Genomic DNA, 23281 nt, shown 5'->3' on the forward strand with positions numbered 1-23281 from the left:
CTCCCAGTTTTGTCGAAAGTTCACAATTTCTTCTTCCATGCACAGCAACTCCGAATTCTGCCTCATGATCAGCCCCTCGAGACCGCTGATTCCCTTGGACCGAGTACGGGCCACCATCAATACTCGACGCTCGGTCATTACACCATTATGTGCGTCATCAGCGACCTTGCACTCTCTGTCTCCGTACTCTGGCGATATGTAGTCGACGTACGCAGTATTGACTTGACCATTTATCACTCTTCTTTGCTGTTTCTTGGTCATGTTTTCACTAATTGTCGACAATTCTTCTTGTGTTTCATTAATTGTCTTATCATTTTCTTGAAATTCCACCTTCTTCTTTTTCTTCTCTTTTTTCCCTGAAAGAGAAACGATGATAGTAAGTATCAACTTTATATATATAACAATATTTATACATACTACGTCGCAAATATAATTTATCTTTACTTTGCATATTCTATATTGGTAGATAGGGACAACATTTCACACATGCAGACTCATTACAAAATGAAAACGAAATAGAAGTAAGAGTGATACTATGTAACCACCCTGCCCATTGCAGTAGATTAAACAAAATTTATTAACATGTCTACATTTTAACCAGACTTCAAAGACGTAACAATGTACTAAAAAATACTTGTATTTTGTTTTCATTGTAAACGAGTCGCGTGTTTGCATTCGTTATCAGTATCTACTAATATTGTATGAACCAACTTTTTAAGATAAAAAATACATATATGACGCACACTGCTTCGGCATGGTTAGGTGGAATTTGCTGTATACCGGGTTAATGGGTATATGCCGTTTGTAACGTCAATCCCGTTAATTAAGATTATGTAAAATGTATTTAGTATATAGTTCGAGTAAGATTGAAAAGTGGTTCTCATAATATGGTTTATGTGTAATACTCCTCGCAAAAGTGGCTTGCATGGGAATACCTATCGATACTAAGTAACTTGAAGTCAGTCTTGGTCCAGTCTCCTCTGAGCTCTCAAGACAATGTAGTTGTCCTTGCAAATGTTCAACATTGTTCAAGCAATGCAGGAAAGGTTATCGTCATACAGTTAAGTATATAGAATTGTTATTTGCATCTTAAAAAGGGTGTATTGCACTGCTAACACATTGACGTAAAATTTGCGATTTGTTGAAATTGCAATACTAACATTTAAACAATTGTTCAGTCTCGCCGCCTCTGTGTGACATGAGGAAGCTACTGTTGTTATCACTCACAGATACCATCATCATCATCATCATCATCATCATCATCATCATCATCATCATCATCATCATCATCATCTCAACCAGTTGTGACGTTGACGCTACCACATTTGTTTCTTTCTCTTTTTTCTTCGTCACACTCACACTCACACTCGCCTCACACAAACTCGCAATCGAGTAAAGTAAATACCTTTTCTTCGGTGCATTGGTCTCCAGTATACGAATTCCCATATGATGCCAATCAACACAATACAAACCCATCCGGCCATTGTGTAAAGAATCAATGTGATGGTTTGATTGTGGAACAGTGGTTCAGGTCCCACCAACATTACGAAACTAAAGGGCTGGTCAGTGGGAAGAATGTGAAATACAAGGAAATATAGAAGTCAGTTGATTTTAGTTACTGTGAAAGAGAACATGTGGGTACTTTCGAGTCTTTCAGGCTCAAAATAAGTAAATGATATTCTAAAAGACGGTCTCGTGACTTATCTGAGGTATCGGTGAATATATTTGGTAACTTCTGTATTAAAATTAGAATAAATGATATTTGCTGTTTGAACTCTTTTTCTAGCAATATCCTTTGATGTATTAGTCTCTTATTAAAGTTGCACAACATAAACCGCTCGAACTTTACTTTAGAAGACCATCTAAGACAGAGTGAACTTTGACTGCGAAAATGAAGTTCAACAATCGCATTGATGCCAAACCCCCTCCACCCTTATACGAACGAAGTTTGCTTATTGAGCTTGTGTGACATTGTGCTATCTAACAGAGACAATACAAGGGAATACTCAACAATAAAATAAAAAGCGGTTGCAATTTTCGAAACTGTTTCAATACAATTACACGAAACGATGAGTTAAGGTGTATAGTTAGAACTGCCTTAAGTAGGGATTTTCAAAAGCATGGGAACAATTTGATGCGGCGTAGTTTCTAAAAGAACGACATTCAGCAAGCTGGTCGGCGCTTCATTTGCATATACAATGTATTTTCGTTTCGTCACGCGCGTATGCTTTTGGAACCTCATTAGCATATATTTTGTTTATGATTTCTTAGGTCTTGTTATAAACAATTATAAGCGTTACATTTAAAAAGTCGCTCACCTTGATTGAATGGAGGTCGTTCTTTAATTTGTCGAAGATTTGATTACGATGCAAAAATAAATATTCTCTGAAACAGTCTATATCGTTGCCGTTCATATTTTTGACCAATATTCCATGATGCATTGGATTGTTCAGAAATTTTGCCACTCCTAGGCCGTATTTGTTGATCACGTCAGTTTGCACAGACGCCGAGTACTGGTCCAGCACAAAGCCATCATAGTTATCGGAGGACACTTCTTGGTACATTTGCTCGTGAGAGTTGAATACTAGGCAGGGTATAAGCAACAAATATGATGTCATTTACATGTACTTTCTGCCTATGCTGAGTATTTTTTTGTAATTTTGTTCTGTGGATAACAATCTGACCATTCGAAGATAAGTAAGTAGCAGATACACTGCCAATACAGTTGATATATTAGGGACCGGCTAATATGATGAAATAGTTCCCAGCAATATTTAACAGAACACAGATATTCTCAAAATTCTTTGTGCAGAAGTTTGGTAAGACATGACATGACAGATTCTGGCGATATTGAATTATGTAAGGATACAAAAAACGTATGTGTGTGTGTTGGTGCGTGCGTGCGTGCGCGTGTCTGTCTGTCAGTCAGTCAGTCTGTCTGTCTGTCGTATATGTGTGTGTGTTTGTGTTCTACATGATATAAGCTTTACTAAAGTTATGTTTGTAGATCTCCAGTGTATAACGTTGCAATAATAAACACAGAGGATGTCTGTACTGCTACTAGTTCGAGTTTGCCATCTTGAATATGAGCAGACATTGTAATTGTAAGCTACCCATTAACAGATAACAGACACTCAACACGTTTTGCATTTAAAAATAGCCGATGCCCTTTTGTTATTTAGTCAATTTGATAGCAGGGTGTATAGTGATGAGTCATCCAACTTCCACACACGATGCTTAGCAAATGATGTTATTTTCAAGTTATTTCCCAAGACGCCTATTACATACATACATACATACATACATACATACATACATACATACATACATACATACATACATAAATACATACATACATACATACATGCATACAGGCATACATACATACATACATACATACATACATACATACATACATACATACATACGTACGTACGTACGTACATACATACATACATACATACATACATACATATTACATACATACATACATACATACATACATACATACATACATACATACATACATACATACATACATACATACATACATACGCATTCCTTTTAGGTATTGTTTTTAAGCTTTTTGCAATTTATTGACTTACAGACACGGACTTTCTCTATACTGTTGCACTCTGTTTTTGTTTTGAGTAAAAAAAAACGTACTAAAGTTGTTAAATAATAAAGTCTATAGGGCCACCACACGGTTACAATTAGAGTACATGTCAATTATTATGTGTAAACCCCCTGTAGCGATTTTCTACTCTTTGTCAGGATAATGGAAGGCCATTCTCCCCAAAGAGATGATTACGGGAGTAATTAGTATCTGATACTAAACGATACCTAGGATAGCTATATCATGTCTCTTTCGATCACAGCCATTTCTATTGAAGTCATTTAAATTTATACTTACCATAGACAGTGGAAAAACTGTCTATGTACTCATTACTAAGTATAGACTCAAGGAGGCCATAAACAAACAAACAAACAAACAAACAAACAAACAAAAGGAAAACGCACAAAACAGTCAAGGTTTCCAGGATGTTATCTTTTACATCAAGGTCCCACTTACATAGAGTATACATACACAAGTCATTTATAAATTTGTAGTAAATATAGACATGTCCCCTAGAAAGCCATCAACAAACAAAAGAACACAAATAGCCAAGATTTTGAAATGATCACATCAAGGTTGCACATGGAATTGACATAGCAAGCAATTTATAAAACTGTTGTATGTATAGAAATATCCCCACGTAAGACAGACACAAACATTTAAGAAAAAAAAACACATTTGACATTTTTTGCAGCTATTGTACTTACAGTAAACTTCTGCACCGGAATCTACCACGAGTCGGTGTTGTTCTGTGCCATTCAAAACGGCCAACTGGATAGAAGGATCAATATATAATAAATTGTGTTAGATACATAATTATGTTAGATACACCATACATAATTATGTAACGTAAGATATTCAGTATGCTGCGCAAATTACAGCCCGTTTTGGGTTAGTGTTCACCGGTCCCGTTGGGTATAAATACTCAGAAACAAGTAAGAAACTCATACTTTTAAGATTGCAAGATTGAATGAATACAGTTTCTTGCAATAGTTTGTCTTTAATGAAGTGAATTAACTTGCCACCATGCAGGCAAAAAGACATATATCCACCCATGTGTCTCCTTCTACTGACAGTATGTTTAAATTATCATGGTAAATTATTTTATTTAGACAAAATGTAGCAAGAAGTTACCATCTTGCTTAAGGTGTAGAGTGTAGTTTTTCTTATGCTGTCTGTGTGGTTGTATTAATCCAGTAAATAATAAATTGCAATTGGCTGTAACTTAAACGTTGAATCCCCATTGCAAGCAAAGTGAGTGCTCCCGGGTATATTTGGCAAAGGTATGACAGGTATAAAAGTCGCATTCGTTTTCAATTTACCGTTCGTTTACCGTATATTGTACTATCCTAGTGATTCTTGGCACCGTCAACAATATCTCCAAATTATAAAAGTCTTAATTGTAACTGTTTTCAAATGTCAACAAATATCCGATATGGTCACATTTAATATTTATGTGTATGTCTCATCATGAACTTATCAAACTTCATGAATACGTACCAGCAGAATAACACAGAGACGAAAAGACAAAAATAAGGACTTAGGAAAATAGATAAACTTGCACACACACAGACACAGACACACACACACACACACAGACACACACACACACACACACACACACACACACACACACACACACACACATACACTAAAACCTAACTACACAAATCCTTAGTGCAATATTTAAAGTCAATAGTTAATGGGAAAAGTCGAATCACTACATTTAAAGAATGTCTGACTGTAGTCTTCAAGTTTAGTCTTCGTTCATCGCAGAAAATACCCAAAAGTGATTCAGAAAAAAATATACAGACTAGCACGAAAATAAAGAATTGAAACAGATACAAAGATTAAGATTTTTATTACTAAATTGTTAATATTTCTTTGGAAAAGCATACTTACCGTCATTCCTTCCATATTGTACTGCAAGACGAACGAACTCTCTGCCATCATCTCGGTTGTGACGATAGCAGTGAAGACAGACAAAATGGCGATACCAACGATTATCCACATAATACCAAATAAACGGGCTTGTATAGAACGTGGGGACCTATCACCATATCTGGAGGGAAAACAAACGGCAACTCCCCTGTAAATATGTTATTGACGTTGTGATTAGGCCTAATAAAAAAATTATGTGGTTCCGATTACGCTTAATTTTAGAATAGGTGGCTTAGGTAGATTTTAATTCTATTATATAATTTTTTCTGTGTGAGTGTCTAGTTCACGTTTTCCATTGCTTTCCAAATGGTCTCTGTCTTGTTTATTTCTTCCTATCAGATGTACAGCCACTACGTACAGATTGGAAGAAAAGTTTTATTTTTATTTTTAACTTGATGTCAGTTTCCGCATCCAATAATTTCTCGTGAGACTTCACAGTTTTTTTTGCGATTTTATTATTCGTTCTCGAATACGTAGGTCGGCAGTGAAAAGCTAGGTGGGGTCGGGTAACTGGAGCCAAACAATTATATTCTTTAGGCCGTAGTGATGGAGTGTAAGACAAGTAATACCATATAACAGCCCGAAAACTATTTTCCACTTTCCGAAAAGTACACATTTTTAGATTATTCTTACATTACAATTAAAAACCTGAAACAAAATGTCATCTGGCTCAACAACCTGACTAACATTGCTACAGTTTGTCGTCTGACTCAACATAAATCTTACTAACATTGCTACATTTTATCGTCTGACTCAGAAATCGTACTAACATTGCTACATTGTATCGTCTGACTCAACAATCTTACTAACATTCCTACATTTTATAATCTGACTCAACAAAAATCTTACTAACATTGCTACATTTTATCGTCTGACTAAACAATTTTTTCAATTAATATTGCTACATTTTATCGTCTGGCTCAACAAAAATCTTACTAACATTGCTACATTTTATCGTCTGACTAAACACATTTTTTATTAATATTGCTACATTTTATCGTCTGGCTCAACAAAAATCTTACTAACATTGCTACATTTAATCGCCTTGATCGACAAATTTCGGTGTTGGTAGGCTTTTTTATTGAGCCAGACGATAAAATATAGTAGTGTTGGCAAGATATTTGTTTAGACGAGACAATGTTACAATGTTAGATTTTTGTCGAGCCAGACGACGTTTCGATTCGTTTCAGGTTTCGTGACTTTATAAATGTATTAATCTTTTTTGATACACACTGTGATCGCTATATATTTCTAGTTTTTTTTTTTAAATATAGCTACACAAAATTGTAATATAAAGAAACATAGTAGCATTTTTATCCAACGTTAGAAATACCTTATACCTTCGTTTAAAAAAAAATATAAATCCATGGAATATTCAACAGTGAGGAAGCCAGTTATCAACTTACCCAACTGTTGTCATAGTAACAAAAGCCCACCAAAAGCCTTCCCAGAATCCTCGAATAAAAGGTCTTGGGAATTCAATAGGATTTCGCCATCTGTCCTAAGGGATGGAAAAGGAGTCACCTGGTAATATGTATCGCAGACAGACAAACAAACACAACATAGCGCTTGTGGAGTAAAAAAACCATCAATTATCGTTAGAAGTATGTACCCAGCTCTGCTCTCTGACAGATTAAAATTGGATTTAAAAAAAGCATTGGTTACATCCATGAGGATTCGTGTTTATTTTTTATTTGTGGAGTGGTTAATTCAGTCATTTCGATGCCATTGATAAAGGGGTTATTCAAAACGAGTTGTTTTCTGAAGGGTGTATCACAAAACACGAAGAACCCATGTACATAGGTTCTTATTGACATTTTAATTGTTGCATTGAACTTTTTATAGAAACCATTCCAATGTGTGAAGCAGGAGTCTTTGGTACCATGCGCCTACATGTATGCAATAACGTAGTTAATTAATTACAACAAATAACTCTTAAAGACCAAAATGATGATGATGATGATGATGATGATGATGATGATGATGATGATGATGATGATGATGATGATGATGATGATGGTGGTGGTGGTGGTGATGGTGGTGGTGGTGGTGGTGGTGATGATGATGATGACAGTAAAAGTAACTCAAATTGTCATCAGACAAGCACAAACTACACAAGGCATAGTGATAAAATTTGACTACGTGTTTTTAATAATAAAGCAATAATCAATCAATTTACTTTGTTAAGATAGATATCAGAATTAGACATTGCGTGAGATAAAACGCAATCAGTACGTGTAAGAGAAAATGAAAGCGATTAGATGGCACGCAATCGGTATATTTATACAGTGTCCTACTTTATATTTGTTATTAGAGAATACACACAGAGACAGTGGAGATATAAGCCTCGGGGATTACAACACACTAACAATGTATCTTAGTCTGATATCCGGCAGTCGATTAGACCCCATCAATCACTTTTACCTTAATATAATTATGTTTACATTTCATCTTTAAAATAGCTTTTTATCTTATTTCATTATGGGATGCCATGTCAAAGAGACAGTGACCTGTCACAATCACCATAGCAATATATGAATTAAGGTAGATATTGTATGGACAGAAATATAGTTGAGTAAAATATTGTCTTTAAGAAATCACAGATGACTAATTTGACAAGTTCTTCAATGACGTTCATAACACAATACGGATATAAAAAATGAGAATTTGAATAATACATACATTACGTTAACTTTAATTACACTTACTACCAAACTAGAGAGTATAGAGATTTACTTAGATGGCATGGTTGTTTTGTTTTGTTTTGTTTTGTTTTGTTTTGTTTTGTTTTGTTTTGTTTTGTTTTTGTTTTTACATTTCACACGTTGATGATTGCCAACTTTGTCAAAAGTTGTGAATTATACACAACACCAAAATAGAGGTACTGATAGAATGAGTGAACTTCAAATGTTTACATTTTATCTGACTGTGAACACAATAAACAGCTTTACGTTTAAATCTTCCTTTGTTTAACCCGACAGTGATATTGATTTGTATTCAAAGTGAGACAAAATGTATCATTTTATATGCTTGCGTGATATCAGTGTTTGTATTCTGTTGTCACCACACAAACCTTGTGTGAGGAGTAATAAAGAATCATGCCGCCTAATTGAAAGTCAATACTTTCTCTACTTTGGTAGTATGTAGCAAAATCAATGCATGCTGGACACAATATAGTTACTTGAACTAACATTTATAAATGGAACATATAAAGACAATTACCAATGACAAGGTCTGTGTATTCTGTACATATTGACAGAACGTGACTATTGTGTGAACTTAATGGTCGAAATATCAGTAGTACCGAATAAATGAAGGTCTAATGATCACAAATGGATCAAATCTTCACCTTCGACAAAGATGCGATTTGTACATCACAAAATCAGCCATACTAGTTGCATAACTAATTAAAGTAATGACATATATAGGGTGGAATAATGGCGCGCTCGTCAAACGGGAAATAAGTACGCTTGTTATTGTCCTCCATTTAACGAGGTGTTTATTACAAAAAGAATTTTATGTCACTCAACAAAGCATGTTACGACATGCTGGTTTTAGTGTTAACAAATGCATCAATATTACATTTTCAATGGGCATTAGAAACACCGCGAGTAATATTTTAAGGTTGTCCAATACCTTTGTATTTGTAAGTTGCGTGATTTTATGGATAAAAACCATAAAATGCAACAGCTGTGTGTTTGTTATAGATTAGTTACATCAGTAATCTGTATATCGCTGTATTAAGTAGGTTTTAAACAATCTAAAAATATGCCAGGATGAAAATAATTCACTATAATCGGATACAATTTAAATTGGTGAAAGATGTAATACTAGTGTAATGCCATATTGAAATGCAATAATCCGGAACTCTTTGCATCAGCTGTCGTACAATGAGTAGATAATTAGTACAGATAAAAGTGGTATGTATGCATGCATGTATGTATGTATGTATGTATGTATGTATGTATGTATGTATGTGTGTGTGTGTGTGTGTGTGTGTGTGCGTGCGTGCGTGCGTGCGTGCGTGCGTGCGTGCGTGCGTGCGTGCGTGCGTGCGTGCGTGCGTGCATGCATGCATGCATGCATGCATGCATGTATGCGTGCATGTCTGTCTGTCTGTCTGTCTGTTTGTTTGTTTGTCTATGTATGTATGTATGTATGTATGTATGTATGTATGTATGTATGTATGTATGTATGCATGCATGTATATATGTATGTATGTGTGTATGTATGTATGTATGTATGTATGTATGTATGTATCTATGTATGTATGTATGTATGTATGTATGTATGTATGTATGTATGTATGTTAGCACTGTAGGAGAGGTGAGATGACCGGGAGATTGATAGCATTACATTAGGACAGGCAATTATTGCTGACACTATTCTTTCTCACAAAGTATCATTTTTAAGGTCAGGCTCAATTACAGGCGATACTGATAAACGCATAAATAAAACCTTAGCAATGAACAATGGTAACGTCGAGCCCTCTATTGTGATTTATGTGTGATTTTCCTCGAACGAAAAAGGTATAATCACTTAATGCAATCTAAACAGACATACAACTGTGTCAGGAAAGTTACACATGCCATAATGCACCGTGTATATTGCCAGGAGTCAATAACACATCCATTAGATTGTAAATGGGTTTGCAATTTACAGTTAGTTTATGGTTTTTTTTCTGTGGGTTACTTATAAGTAGTCATGTATACAAACAAATACTTAATTCTAAAGGTAGAGTGATCAAAGACTAATCTAATATATGTAGTTATTGTTGAACCCACCTGTCTGCCTATGGATGTTGGTTGCCAAGGAACACGTTATATAAACAATACTACGTACTATTATGAAGGCAAATAAAAGTATGTTCATTAAATTTGCCCGGGACATTGAATGTATCCTCGGGGGACGAAGTGTTCACTACATACCGCCAACTACTATGTTCATTGACAGCCAGGAAAGTGTACATTTGCAAACGCCTGATGAATACAGGTCTCATATCCTCACGGCCTTTCGTGTGACATTTACAGAAACAGGTAGTACTATCAATCAATCACGTTCTTACGGAAGTATCCATTTTAATTAAGGCGAAATTTCTTTTCCAAATATTTAATTTCCTGCAAGTTATGTCATAAAGACTTTTTCCGTGTGAGTTTGTTGATCCTGTCTAGATGAGTAGACTATATTAGCAACTTAACAGGAACAGCAGTATATAGTGTGTTAGAATCAAAGACCTGTTTTAACACCTGTAACATTCTCCTTACAATTGAGATGCAAGTTGTATTGCGGGGAACTGATTTGATATCGTAACGATTGACTGCCCTATACATTAAAGTGCAACTGTAAAGTTTAAAAAAAAATCTTTTGTTAGTTATAATGACTTAATCATATAATATTGTACATCCTACTGAACGGTATTAGATCACCTGTGGGTAAGTTTATTTGTACAACTGTATTCATAATATCGTGCAATATGATTACCCAATCAAATTGATTTTTTTTGGGGGGGGGGGGGTCCGGACTCAAATATCAGAGCTCTCGATGAGATCATTATTTCAATATGCTGCCATTTATGGATACAATCAACCTCTAAGTGATAATGTATAATTTACATATTTTGGTATTTTAACATGTTTCAGTAAAAATATCATTGATTGTTTGATCAAATGATAATGCTGCAACCAGTGAAGTTTTAAGGAAGGTCGAGGTAGGGTAGGGTTAGGGCTAGTTAGGGTAATGCCTATGTAGCTGTCGAAATTGGTTAATATATTGAAAGCTATCCAAGTACTGCAATGGGTTAGGGTTAATATATATAAATAACTATTCAAGTACTACATTGGGCTAGGGATAATATAATTATCGATAACTATCCAAGTTCTACAATGGGTAAGGCGTAATATATTGATGTACAAATAAAAGTAATGACAATTTGATCGAAGATATTTTCCCACAAAATACATGTATTATATAATTATGCTCTTAGATATTGAAAAAGAAAATATAGAGTCGTTAAACTCGTGTTTTTGGAACAAATACTGAAAATATAACATGCATGCCTGATAATGTTCACATATAATTGATTAGTGTATTGCCAAGTCACAGTGGAAATGGGTACTACTTGTCGTCAAATGGAGCAAACCATGTGGTAATTCTGGGTAAACTTAGGCGTATTTGCATTATTTTTCATATTACGTAGCATTCATCCTGAACCCCCTACTTCTCAATAAAGATACTGTCACTAGGCATATGGCTAGAGTAAAACATTTACATTACAAATGTTTTTTCTTGTAAGTTTATTGTTAGACTTGCTAGTTTGCTAGAGTTGAAATAATTTGTTTTCTGGTTTCAACGAAACGCAACAACGTATTGTAACATTTGATAAAATAAGTACTGGCATTTTACGATGAAAACTTCAATGAATAAAACAGACAGCGTGACCTGACGGGTACATGAACCCAGTAAGGTGTCAAATGCAAAGTTCGGGCATACCTTCTCTTTTGTGTTTGCGACACTTTGTTTACACAACGTTTAAACTAACACAGGAATGGTGTAGGGTCTATGGTTTGACGACGTAAACCCCTCCAGTTTCTCTTTTTCGATCAAATTTACTTACTCTATGAGTAGCACAATTTGTTTTCAAACTAGAAGTTGAAGTCTATGTTTTCACTACGTTATCTACAGTGTTTAAAACACATATGTTGTTAACATACTAATGACATTTTGTGAAAGATCGTCGACATTGAAAAATAATTACTTGACTTTGCCTTTGATCTACCGAGCGAAATAATATTGTAAAAAATAATTGCTAAATGTTCTTGTTCTTTTCAAATGATTACTATAATAACGTTTGCACTCACGATCCTCAACGTCTTGTGATATTTATCTCGAAATGTTGTCATATGAAACAATAAATCTTTAATCGGTCTGCAATATGCATTCCCAATAGACAGTGTGCAGGCAAGATCAGAATTGGAATCAGAATGGGAATCAAATTAGGAATCAAAATCAATCAAAATGTTCAAAGGACTAATTTAGCATACTAATCCCTAGTGAACGACCTAGGGGACCTTTTCTGCGTTACAGGAAATTAGGTCCTCAAGCTATTTACGAATGTAAGAGTTTGTGAAGAAAAAGGCGGCATTAAAAGTGTGACCGTACCGTTTTTGTTTCAACCATGGAAATCAAAGATTTGATAAATTTACGATGATCAAATTCGTTATTTTTATCTCGTATTCAATATTATAGTTTCTGGTAAAGAATTACCCTATCAATATGTCACTTTGTCATTCAGAAAAAAATGCAGAAGTTCATATTATTTCTACGTGCTATCTCAAACAAAACAATTGGGTCGGCTGTCTGTGGTGTCGTCAACAAGTCATTGTATCCGATTATTTTACATCACGTCCCTTGTTTGTACGTCAATTAAAACATGTAGCTTTTGTGTGTTGTGTGGGACAGTCTACATTTTAATCAAATGTGTATCTCGAAGTAATAATGTTTTCGTGTTAACCGAATTACTGGCAGTTCAATTGAGTTTAACAAAGACCTACGCAATTTATAAATTATCGTAGTAGAAGAAAAATAGAAGTTCAACATTGCCTCGTGCTAGGTAGACTTGAATATAAATGGCCTTCATTTTTGAAACATAGTAGCGCATTCAAACAGTCTTGTCTAAGTTTAGATGTAATAAATTATGTACACAGGTGTTTCCTTTCCAAGAGAGAGAGAGACCGTGTCCGTTTATTCGTCGCACAATCAAAGAGTGGCAGGTGTATACTCAGGAAATTTGCTCTAAGACGAAAACCTGTATTGACTGACAAACACGCTTTGTTGTTTGTACAGCCTCTACTCGCCAATGCATTTGCGCAAAGAGTTAAGGGTGCACGCAATATACCTGTTAACAAACGTGGTAAAATGTTGCAATGGGAAATGAATGAATGAATGAATGAATGAATGAATGAATGAATGAATGAATGAATGAATAGATGTATGGATGGATGAATGAATGGATGTATGGATGGATGGATGGATGGACGAATGTATTAATGAATGAATAAATGAATGACTGGATGAATGAATGAATGGACGAATGAATGAATGAATGAATGGATGGATGGATGGATGAATGAATGAATGAATGAATGAATGAATGAACGAACGAATATGACTCATGGGTACTACTACACATAAACACTACAGTAGATAGAGATAGACCGCACACACACAAACACGCGTGATCACACGCATGCATACTTGCGTGCATAATACACACACACACACACGCATACATACATACATACATACATACATACATACATACATACATACATACATACATACATACATGTGTTTCATCTTGTAATATTTCATTCTTATTCTCATAGGACAGCCTTAACCTTATTGCCGCTAGAAATCAAGACTTTAAAAAGATAATTGTAGGTCCCCCTCTGCCTCCATCCAATATCTTGTTCTTTGTGTTGAATTCTTGAATTATGTTATACCCCACATCGCACGGCTTAGACGGCATCCTGCGTAATCGAGCTGAAATATTTTGGTACTGGATTTAAATCTGAGCAGTACACGGGTCTCAAATGAGGGAACGTGTGTAGGTGACGGTAGGGAATAAAAAAAAGTACAGCACACTTTATGTTCTATATCTCATGATGATGTTAGTTTACTCTTTATCAGGTTCTCATTGTGTCAGCGTGAAAAAGGCTATCGTATTTCAGTATATGATACGAAAAGGCACCAGTATGCGCAACAACTGTAATTGAAGAAAGTGATTTAGATTTAAAATTCATTTACATGTATGCTTCTCTCGATCTTTTTCTCCCTTCCTCTAACTCTTTCTTTCTTTCTTTCTTTCTTTCTTTCTTTCTTTCTTTCTTTCTTTCTTTCTTTCTTTCTTTTTCTGTCTGTCTGTCTGTCTGTCTGTCTGTCTGTCTGTCTGTCTGTCTGTCTGTCTGTCTGTCTGTCTGTCTTCCTCTCTGAATAAAATTATTCAAAATGTAACTTATACAAGCGCCTCTGATCGGTCCCATATCAAAAACCTTATATTTATAGCTTTGTATAACTCAATCACCTGATAAGCTTATAAAGGGGGTTATATGTTTACAGTTGTTATAATTCGTAAATGGAAGTAAAACAATGAAAAAAGGGATTGTTGTTATCAGCCCTAAGCTACGGATATGGCTGCTAAAATGCAGCCGTATCATTTTACATATGAAATAAAACTAAAATATAGTCACACTACAGTATACCATATAAATAAATCCATCACTTATTTCATAAATGAAATTGTTTAAGCTGAAATTTTATACATATAATAAGTATTTGTATTGCCATCTCAGCTACCTAGTTATAAATCATATTATTAAAGTGTGTGTACATATACTATGCTACCCACTGCATAGATATATATATATATATATAGTAATTCGATTCACTTCCCTTGATGGAATTTCAATGTACGTCAAGTTTATATAGACGTGTCATGTTATTGAAGTTAAGTTTGGGATTATTTACTGAGTAATCGCAGATTACTGTTGATATGTAATGCACTCTTTGGTATTATTGCCAAACGCCCAGGCCGGCCATAGATAACACCAAGGAAAGAGCAAATACTGAAAGGAAACATCCATCATCCGTGCAACAACACCGTCTGACGGCATTAGAACTAAGTAGGAATTTTAACAACGACGAGGAAGCGATGTACTCATAAGAATGTTCCAGAAACTGTGCCCTAATTATTTTGTACCCTATTCTTCTTCCTATCACAACAGTCGACAGAAGGAATAACAACGGCAAAGCATTTCAAAATTCCTGCGGTGCTGCAGACTTTACCACTGAGTAAAAAGTCGTTTCTATGCTTGATCATTACAGAGTGCGATGACACGTTTCGGTTTGCTTTACTTTAAATGATTTCAAAATACACGCAATTGAGAGCGTGCTATATTTGATTTATTGAAGCACAGCTGTGATTTCATTAGTTAGAACTACACGTATGATAAATTTACGCTAATAGTCTGAGGACTGGAACGATGAATTTTCAAAACAAATGGTTTACATTTTTTTCGAACTTTGAATCATATAAATGAAACATGAAAAAATTAATTTGATAGTCCATTACTTTAATTAAATATCAGCTTGAATGAAAACAGAAAGAAACGTCTAACTAACCGACTCAAAATGTCATATGGAAACAGGGTTGGGTAAACATCCATGCAGCATCATGTTAACATCATGCCTAAACGAATCGTTGCTCCCAGGTGTATAGCACTTTAAAAACTTCAAGATTTGTAATTCCATCCTCTCCAAACGTTCAATATTGGCTGTCATTATATATATATATATATATATATATATATATATATATATATATATATATATATATATATATATATATATATATATATATATATATATATATATATATATATATATATATAGTTTTGGTAGTACTGGAACTCTTTCTTGGGTGTAACTCGGAGTTTCACGCATATTGCGATCATCAGACAGTGTCAGTGACAGTGTCTGATGATCGCAATATGCGTGAAACTCCGAGTTACACCCAAGAAAGAGTTCCAGTACTACCAAAACTATTACGCTCTGCCACTGCGGTATAGAGCACTGTCTTAGCAGATTGATACTCACCGAGTTATATATATATATATATATATATATATATATATATATATATATATATATATATATATATATATATATATATATTGAATGTTTACATTCTTACATTCTTGATAAATTGTGATTTTATACATAGGTGGAGAGAGAGGGGGAGGGAAGGAGGGTGGGAGGGAGAGAGGGAGAGAGAGAAATGGGTGGGAAACGGACGTATATCATTTGAGATTTTCGTGGTTTCTTGAACAGATTACATTAACTGAGTAAAAGGCTAGCTGTACAGGAACTATCAGCTATTCACAAATACGTATTTGCTAGTTCAAATTCAGTTTAGATGGCCGTGTTTCGTAATGTAAGCACTCATGTCTAGACATGATTGAACTGTCGAAGTCATAATTGCATTGTTGCATCATGTGTTTCTGGTTTCAGAATTTTTCCTTATTTAGTTAAGCGATAATCATTATATTACCCAGAGACTATTTTTTTTGCCAATGACAGAAAGATAAACCCTTCAATTTTTCATCCTAAAGAGAATTCTGGTGTCAAATAATAAATTAAAATTCAACAAAATAAGCGCATCATTACGTCATGGATCCATGAACGGAATATTTCAGGAAATTATATATTGACATGATTTCGACTATTTCTCACATCGAACTTGTCTACACAAGAAAATAACATTATTCACCTTAAATTGCTTAAAACATATTGACAGAGGATGTACACACAAAGTTTAGTTTAGTCAGGATCAACAACAATGTGCCCCGGATCATACACGAGTATAGAACTTGGTGCTGAGGTGATGGAAGGACGTAATTTTATAATTTTCCCCTGTTCGAGAACCCAAAGGAGAAAGAACGTGTTATCCGTTTTAAAACAGGCAAAAACAGAATGTAATGCGGATATAGCTTGGAAGGTCTGCTTTTCGAGTGCATTATGCTGCTGATATTATTTATGTACCTTGATTGTATCACCGAATGTTAGTGTCATGTTGGTATCAAAGAGCATTGTGTTTATGTCATTCAAGTATAACATTATGGGTTTATATAATCATATAATCATTCATATTTTGGTAATATTCAAGGAATAATAATCCAGGGAGCATGTTTTCCAATATGAAGAGAGAGCGAGCAAAATTGAAAGATAGTGTACTGATGATAGACGGGGATATACTGTTAGTGTAAATATTAATTGTAAACTTTAACTTACCAATAGCCACATGACAATGCCCGCAATTCCAGCTGATATGAAGATTATCAACAACAGTGGCCACCCTTCAAAGATGATTTGCACTAAGTCAGCGCCAACTTGTTTGCTGCTGTTTAGTGGCATAACGAGCACGGAGCCCGGTGATTCTAGGACAGGGAGGAATATGGAGGAATTGCCATTGTTGAGAGCTTTGAAATATTCAGTCACGGGATAGGTGACTGGTACGGCAATTGAAAATTCCTCGTTTTCGTTATACATTATTTCCATATCTACCGCGTTGTCAACCCGCGTCGTGTAGTTAATACTAATTTCACCGTAACAACATTTAGTAAGCATGGATTGAATCACGCCTAGTACAATACCATCTAGACGACCGCCATCGCTGTCGTAGCTCGTGTATGGAGGGTAGTCCCGCCATACGGCATCCAGGAACGTCATCTCTGAACACAGCATGGCACTGGTCGGCTCGAAACAGAGAAAGTTGTAAATTGCCAAAGTTGAAATAACAAGATCAATCCAGATCATCCTCACGGCCATCACGTCGTTTCAGTTACTAGTAGTCAATTACGGCATCCTCTCCCCGGACGATACGCCGGAAAATCTATGTGTTTGTACAATCGATCAACACACGGTAATCACAGCAGCGTGTTCTGTGTACACGACCTCCTGTGTACTGTCGACGAGTGTGTTCGATTGAAACGTGGAAATGTTTTCGTTCTACTCAACAGAACTACCTACCATTTCTATTGTACCTCTACATTGTAATCGATCAGCGATTCCATCTCATATTTAAATTATAGATTAGAACATTTTCCCGGTTAAAAAGTTCACCGAAAGAAACAGTACTCCTTAGGGTATTGATTATTCTTTAAAATGCTATGAAATATTCTTTAATTGCATTCAGAGATTACAATTTTAAATGATTTCACTACCAGATATATTTACGGCACTACTGTAAGGTTTATACCCGAAAGAGTAATTTTATTTTGATATTCAGCGATCCTAAATCCTTAAATAAGATATATAAAGTGCAATCCGCCATCAAGAGCGCATGTGCGAACCAAATACCCGGCTTATAAATTTTGATGATGCGTTGAAGACTGAATATTCATTAGTCCTGAGTGCCTATACCCCTCTGTGTAAAACAGTTCTCATGCATATTCAGTGTGCAACTTAAATACGGTATTTCTGATGACATCCCATAATGCAATAGCCAATGGGTACGATACGCTATAAAGGTACAAGATCAACTTGACGTTATTTTCTGAAATCGCAAGTAATTGTAGGTGATGTCAAATCATGATGTGACTCTCCAAAACCTATAGTTTATGCAAATTATTTCATTTCCTGGAGTGTCCGGATGTTGGTTTCACAGACCCCCCCCCCCCTCCGCCCCTACGCCATCCCAGGGTTTCAGCACATACTTGCACATAATTGATCTGATGACGGTAACAGTTTTCTTCAAAATCAAAGTGATTATTCCAGTCTTTGAATTTCAGGATCCAGCCTTCTAATCAATATAAAGACGTTTCTTTATATAGTATTATATGTACAAATGTATTGAATTCCGTTACCGTTCAAGATCAGACCACAGATTAACTTGTAGCTAAATCACTGTTTGAAAGCTACAGATCTGCGACTGCGCGGCTCAAGACGACACTGCTTTAAGTAATACACCATGATGATACATGTATAACTCTCTTATATTTTCCGAGTTATTTATCTACACAATGGCATACACATATCATATGATACAAAGCAGCAGATATTGTCATGATTTAGAGCAATAGCGGAGAAAAATGAGATTATCCATGTATGCCCTTTTCATTATCGTATTCTCCCTGGAAGCATGGAAGCTTCATTCTCAAGGTTTAAGAAAAGGACCTGTCTGTTTAGTATGATGATCCCAGCACAATAATGCTGCTGATGTCAAACGTAGATTTTAATTAACAATTGAAACCGGGTGACACGTAATGATATTTCATCAGCTTAACGCAATTTCAACAAATCACTCTCTTTGGAGATGTGCCAAGTTGTTGGTTGCTGCCTTGGGCAGGACTCTGATGCGAAAGAATCGGTGAAAATGTTGATTACGATGTGTACAATGTATTAATGTATTATTTGGTTTTATTTGAACATATGAATACCAACAAAGCCTTCCGGTCTCTACTACCTGTGGCGGGTTTCTTTGTTCAGTGATGTATTCATGCAATCCTAGCGTGTTTCCAGTATTGTAGTCTGACAAGTTTAAGACCCTATGTTTCGAGTTTTGTTTGTATTTTACTTTTTGAAAAAAAAAAGCTATAGACAAATCGCTCTGTTGGCATAGCAATACAACACAACGTTAGACATACAAATACATAAAGACATTGTAGTGAAATAACTCAAATAACTCAATATTAAATAGAATTTCATCAGTTGCAATAATACCAGTTATATTCGCTGTCAAAACTTTTTGTGACGAATATGTACACCAGCGGGAACGACCAGGTAACAGTGTAAATGTTTGGTTTCACACGCGTTGATAACAACGCATGTTCAAACATGCCACCTTATTCAAAATATTTGCGACTGAAAATTTTAGACCAAGCTATGGAAAAGAGCTTTCTCTGTTGTTGCCTATGGTCTGACCGATGAGCCCTAGTTATTGAGAACCTTCTCTTGAATCTAAGTTTATGGGAATCAGAAATAACAGAAATTGATCCGACATAGGCGTTTATTACGTATGCAGACCGGATAGTTAACCAAACTAAGAATAACATCCGGGTTCCTAGGTGCAGACGTATTGGTTGAAATATTTGATTTCACGTTATTTACATGAGGAGGAATGTTTTATTAATTTTCTAATTCGGATTATCACTGGGTTATATTGTCATAGTTTGAGAGCATCTTGTATAAATGGCCATTTCTGACGGTACTATTTTTCGTGAAAATTGTTATTAGATAAGCTTCACTAGTCTGGCAACTAGTATGGATCAGTGAAATTGTTATACATTGGTGAAATAGCCAGTGTATACTCTTCTATTACTAGGAACTCAACTTTAAACTCGACCAGCAACTCTAATCTGTAATCGCGAACGTTACAGAGAATTAAAAGAGAAGTCCATCGAAACACATATCCCTTTCAATCATTTGAAAAGGTGACTTTATTTAGGACGTCGATGTGAAAATATCAAATAAAACAGAACGGATTAAAGTTTTGGGTCTTCGAAGTTGGGATAGATAGGTAATAAATGAGCAGAATTGAAATCTGCCATTGGCATTGTACTGCGAAGGATCTTCGTGGAAGTGACGTCATATCCTCCCAGTTTGAAGGCGATCAAATTTACCCGAGTTTCTCAGCTGTGCAACGTTTTAAAATACGTCATCGTTCAAATGCTACGGTCACAATAAGTATCTCAAAAAAGTGTTTAAACTGTTTTTCATTGAAATATCAATGTGCGAGGGAGGGTAACATTTTAGGGGAGGGTCATATTTTAGAGAAAGGAAATTAGGGGAGGGCCACTTTTTTTAGCGAAGTGGACTAAAGGGGGGGGGGGTGACATTTTATGCATCATACCGGGCCTGGTTTCCCTCGACCCTCTCCCCCTTGTGATCACTAAAGACTCCCTTACTGGAGTTAAAAATGGTCGGTCGACTTTACACTATCAACAACAATTTGCGAACCTTAAAATGGAACTTGTTTTCATATGGTAATTATGATGTCAAAAGACAGATACCGAAAATATACGTGCACTAGCATTAAATATAGAACTCTGAGAAGTCAATGATGTTACTACTAAAAAAAAGTGTCTGTTGAGTTTCAATTAAACAGCGTGATGTTTTATAGGTCTCGCACACGGTTTTTATTGACAAAATGCGTAGAACAAAATACAGGCACTGAAACGCGCAAGCATATAAGTTATAGTTGAAATGATGTTGTCTTGGTGTTTCACTCATGTAACATGACATTTTTGACACACACTCTGACAACTTCTAATGCGAAAGAAACTATTACATAGGTGTTGTGCACAGAGGGGATGTAGAAGTGGTCATGTTGAAATGTTGATTATCAGTTAGAAAATGAACAATTGAAAGTCACCTAACCAATACAAAAAATATACAGTACAGGTTAACATAAAATTTTCGATTGTAAAATTCCCCCTGTTGTAATATATGACAGTGAAATATGGGGATTCCACGATGGAATCGATATCGAAAAGGTTTATTCTTCATACTCTATATACTGGTAATCTTGCTGTGCTTGGTGAACTTGGGATACATACGTTGTCATCACTTGGGTTTCTTCGCATTATTAAGTATTGGCTTAAACTCTTATCTAATCACTGAGAATACAACGTATGTGAAGCAGCTTTATGATTACCAACCACAGATGACTAATAAAGGATATAAATGTTGGGAGTATAAAGTTAAACATTTACTGTTCAAATTTGGTTTTGGGATTTCCTGCGGGGACTAGACTGAACAAAGTGTTGGTAATGAGAGTATGACTTTATGCAAAGGTTATTTGACATTGATAACCCAAATTGGCATACATATATAGATTCTTCACCCACTCTAGATACCAACCGTATTTACAAAAAACAATCTATCGCTTGAAAAAATACCTTCCTGTTATTGACACGGAATTTCTCAGGAGGGCATTCAGTAAATTTCGTGTCTCTGACCACAATCTCCATATACAGAGTGGACAAAATTTCTTCACAAAAACGAAGTTCACGTATATGTCAACATTGTGATCTTAATCTTGTCGAAGGTGGATTTCATTTCTGTCTAGTCTTTCCTGTATAAGATATAGGTGTAAATGTATTGCTCGATATCATTATCGTTACCCTTCACCTTTAAATTATTAAATTTTAATGTCATGCACTTCCGGCCGACAATACAATCCCGAATCTAGCCTATAGTTTTAAATTAAGAAACAAGATCATCAGAAATATTTAATTCAGCTTCTGTGATGTTTATTTGGCTTATTACGTTCTATTCCGGTTGTTTTCTATATACTTATTTCATATCTATTTTCATATTGTGCAAGGGTGGCCTAATGTACTGAATAAATCACGATTCCTTGAGATTCGCCAATGGTATGTTATAATTTAACGGTAATGAAGGTACATTTGATATATTCGGGATGTTACCTAACCGTGGATCGAGGCATAATTCCCACGGTATTGGGGACGAATCTGGTAGGTATTTTGCCAAAGATTTCATAAACCCCATCACAGCAATCTTCAGTTTGTCTGAAAACATATCATATGCTTTCTGTCTGTCGTCGAATTTTCGATGGTAATTACCCTCCGTATTGTTTATAACGCATCGTATTCTCTCTTCAGTAACAGTCTCAGATACATTAAGAAAGGCTGCCATCCTCTTCAATTCGTGGATTTTGTTTTGTTTGAGATTTTCGTAATGGACGACAAGAATAGGAAGCCCAGAGTCCAACCACGTCAAAACTCGATCCCTATACATTCTCGCATTAAATGCGGCAAATTTTAGCCACGCTGAAATGAAATATACGAATCGGTTACAATTTGAACCACAACGCAGTCTGACTCAACAAAAATGTCACAAAATTAAATGATAATTTTCGTTCAGATACGCGATCGTTTGTCGCCATCAGTGTAATCAGTGACGTTGTGATTTTTGCTAATCCTGCCACAGAGGGCGTCGTTTTTATTATTTCGCCAGACTGAAGCAATGTAAGGTTGGCCGGGTCATGAGAAACTGTTACATAGAATTAAGTACGACAGCCCTTACAACAAGGATTATATATACTTTCTACGAGTAATAAATTAACAGTGAAACTTTACCTGTGCTATTTCGTAGTCTTCTATCCCACATGTGCAAAGCTACTGCAGTTTGGCTCTTTGAAAATCG

The 23281-nt window shown here is 35.4% G+C and overlaps 1 protein-coding gene across 1 annotated transcript in view; it reads right to left on the reverse strand.

Annotated features, from left to right (window-relative positions):
- Positions 1-17842, reverse strand: part of LOC144435396 (uncharacterized) — a 17935-nt gene extending 93 nt beyond the window's left edge. Inside the window, exons 1-7 of the mRNA XM_078123991.1 lie at positions 17405-17842; positions 6964-7058; positions 5519-5678; positions 4324-4387; positions 2319-2584; positions 1406-1559; positions 1-356 (exon numbers count right to left, since the gene is read on the reverse strand). The exon at positions 1-356 is cut by the window's left edge and continues 93 nt beyond it. Of these exons, the coding sequence (XP_077980117.1) occupies positions 1-356; positions 1406-1559; positions 2319-2584; positions 4324-4387; positions 5519-5678; positions 6964-7058; positions 17405-17842 (1533 nt within the window). The remainder of the gene's footprint in view (positions 357-1405; positions 1560-2318; positions 2585-4323; positions 4388-5518; positions 5679-6963; positions 7059-17404) is intronic.
- Between the last annotated feature and the right edge of the window lie 5439 nt (positions 17843-23281).

The sequence above is a fragment of the Glandiceps talaboti genome, chromosome 5, assembly GCF_964340395.1.
Source record: "Glandiceps talaboti chromosome 5, keGlaTala1.1, whole genome shotgun sequence".
Lineage (NCBI taxonomy): Eukaryota > Metazoa > Hemichordata > Enteropneusta > Spengelidae > Glandiceps > Glandiceps talaboti.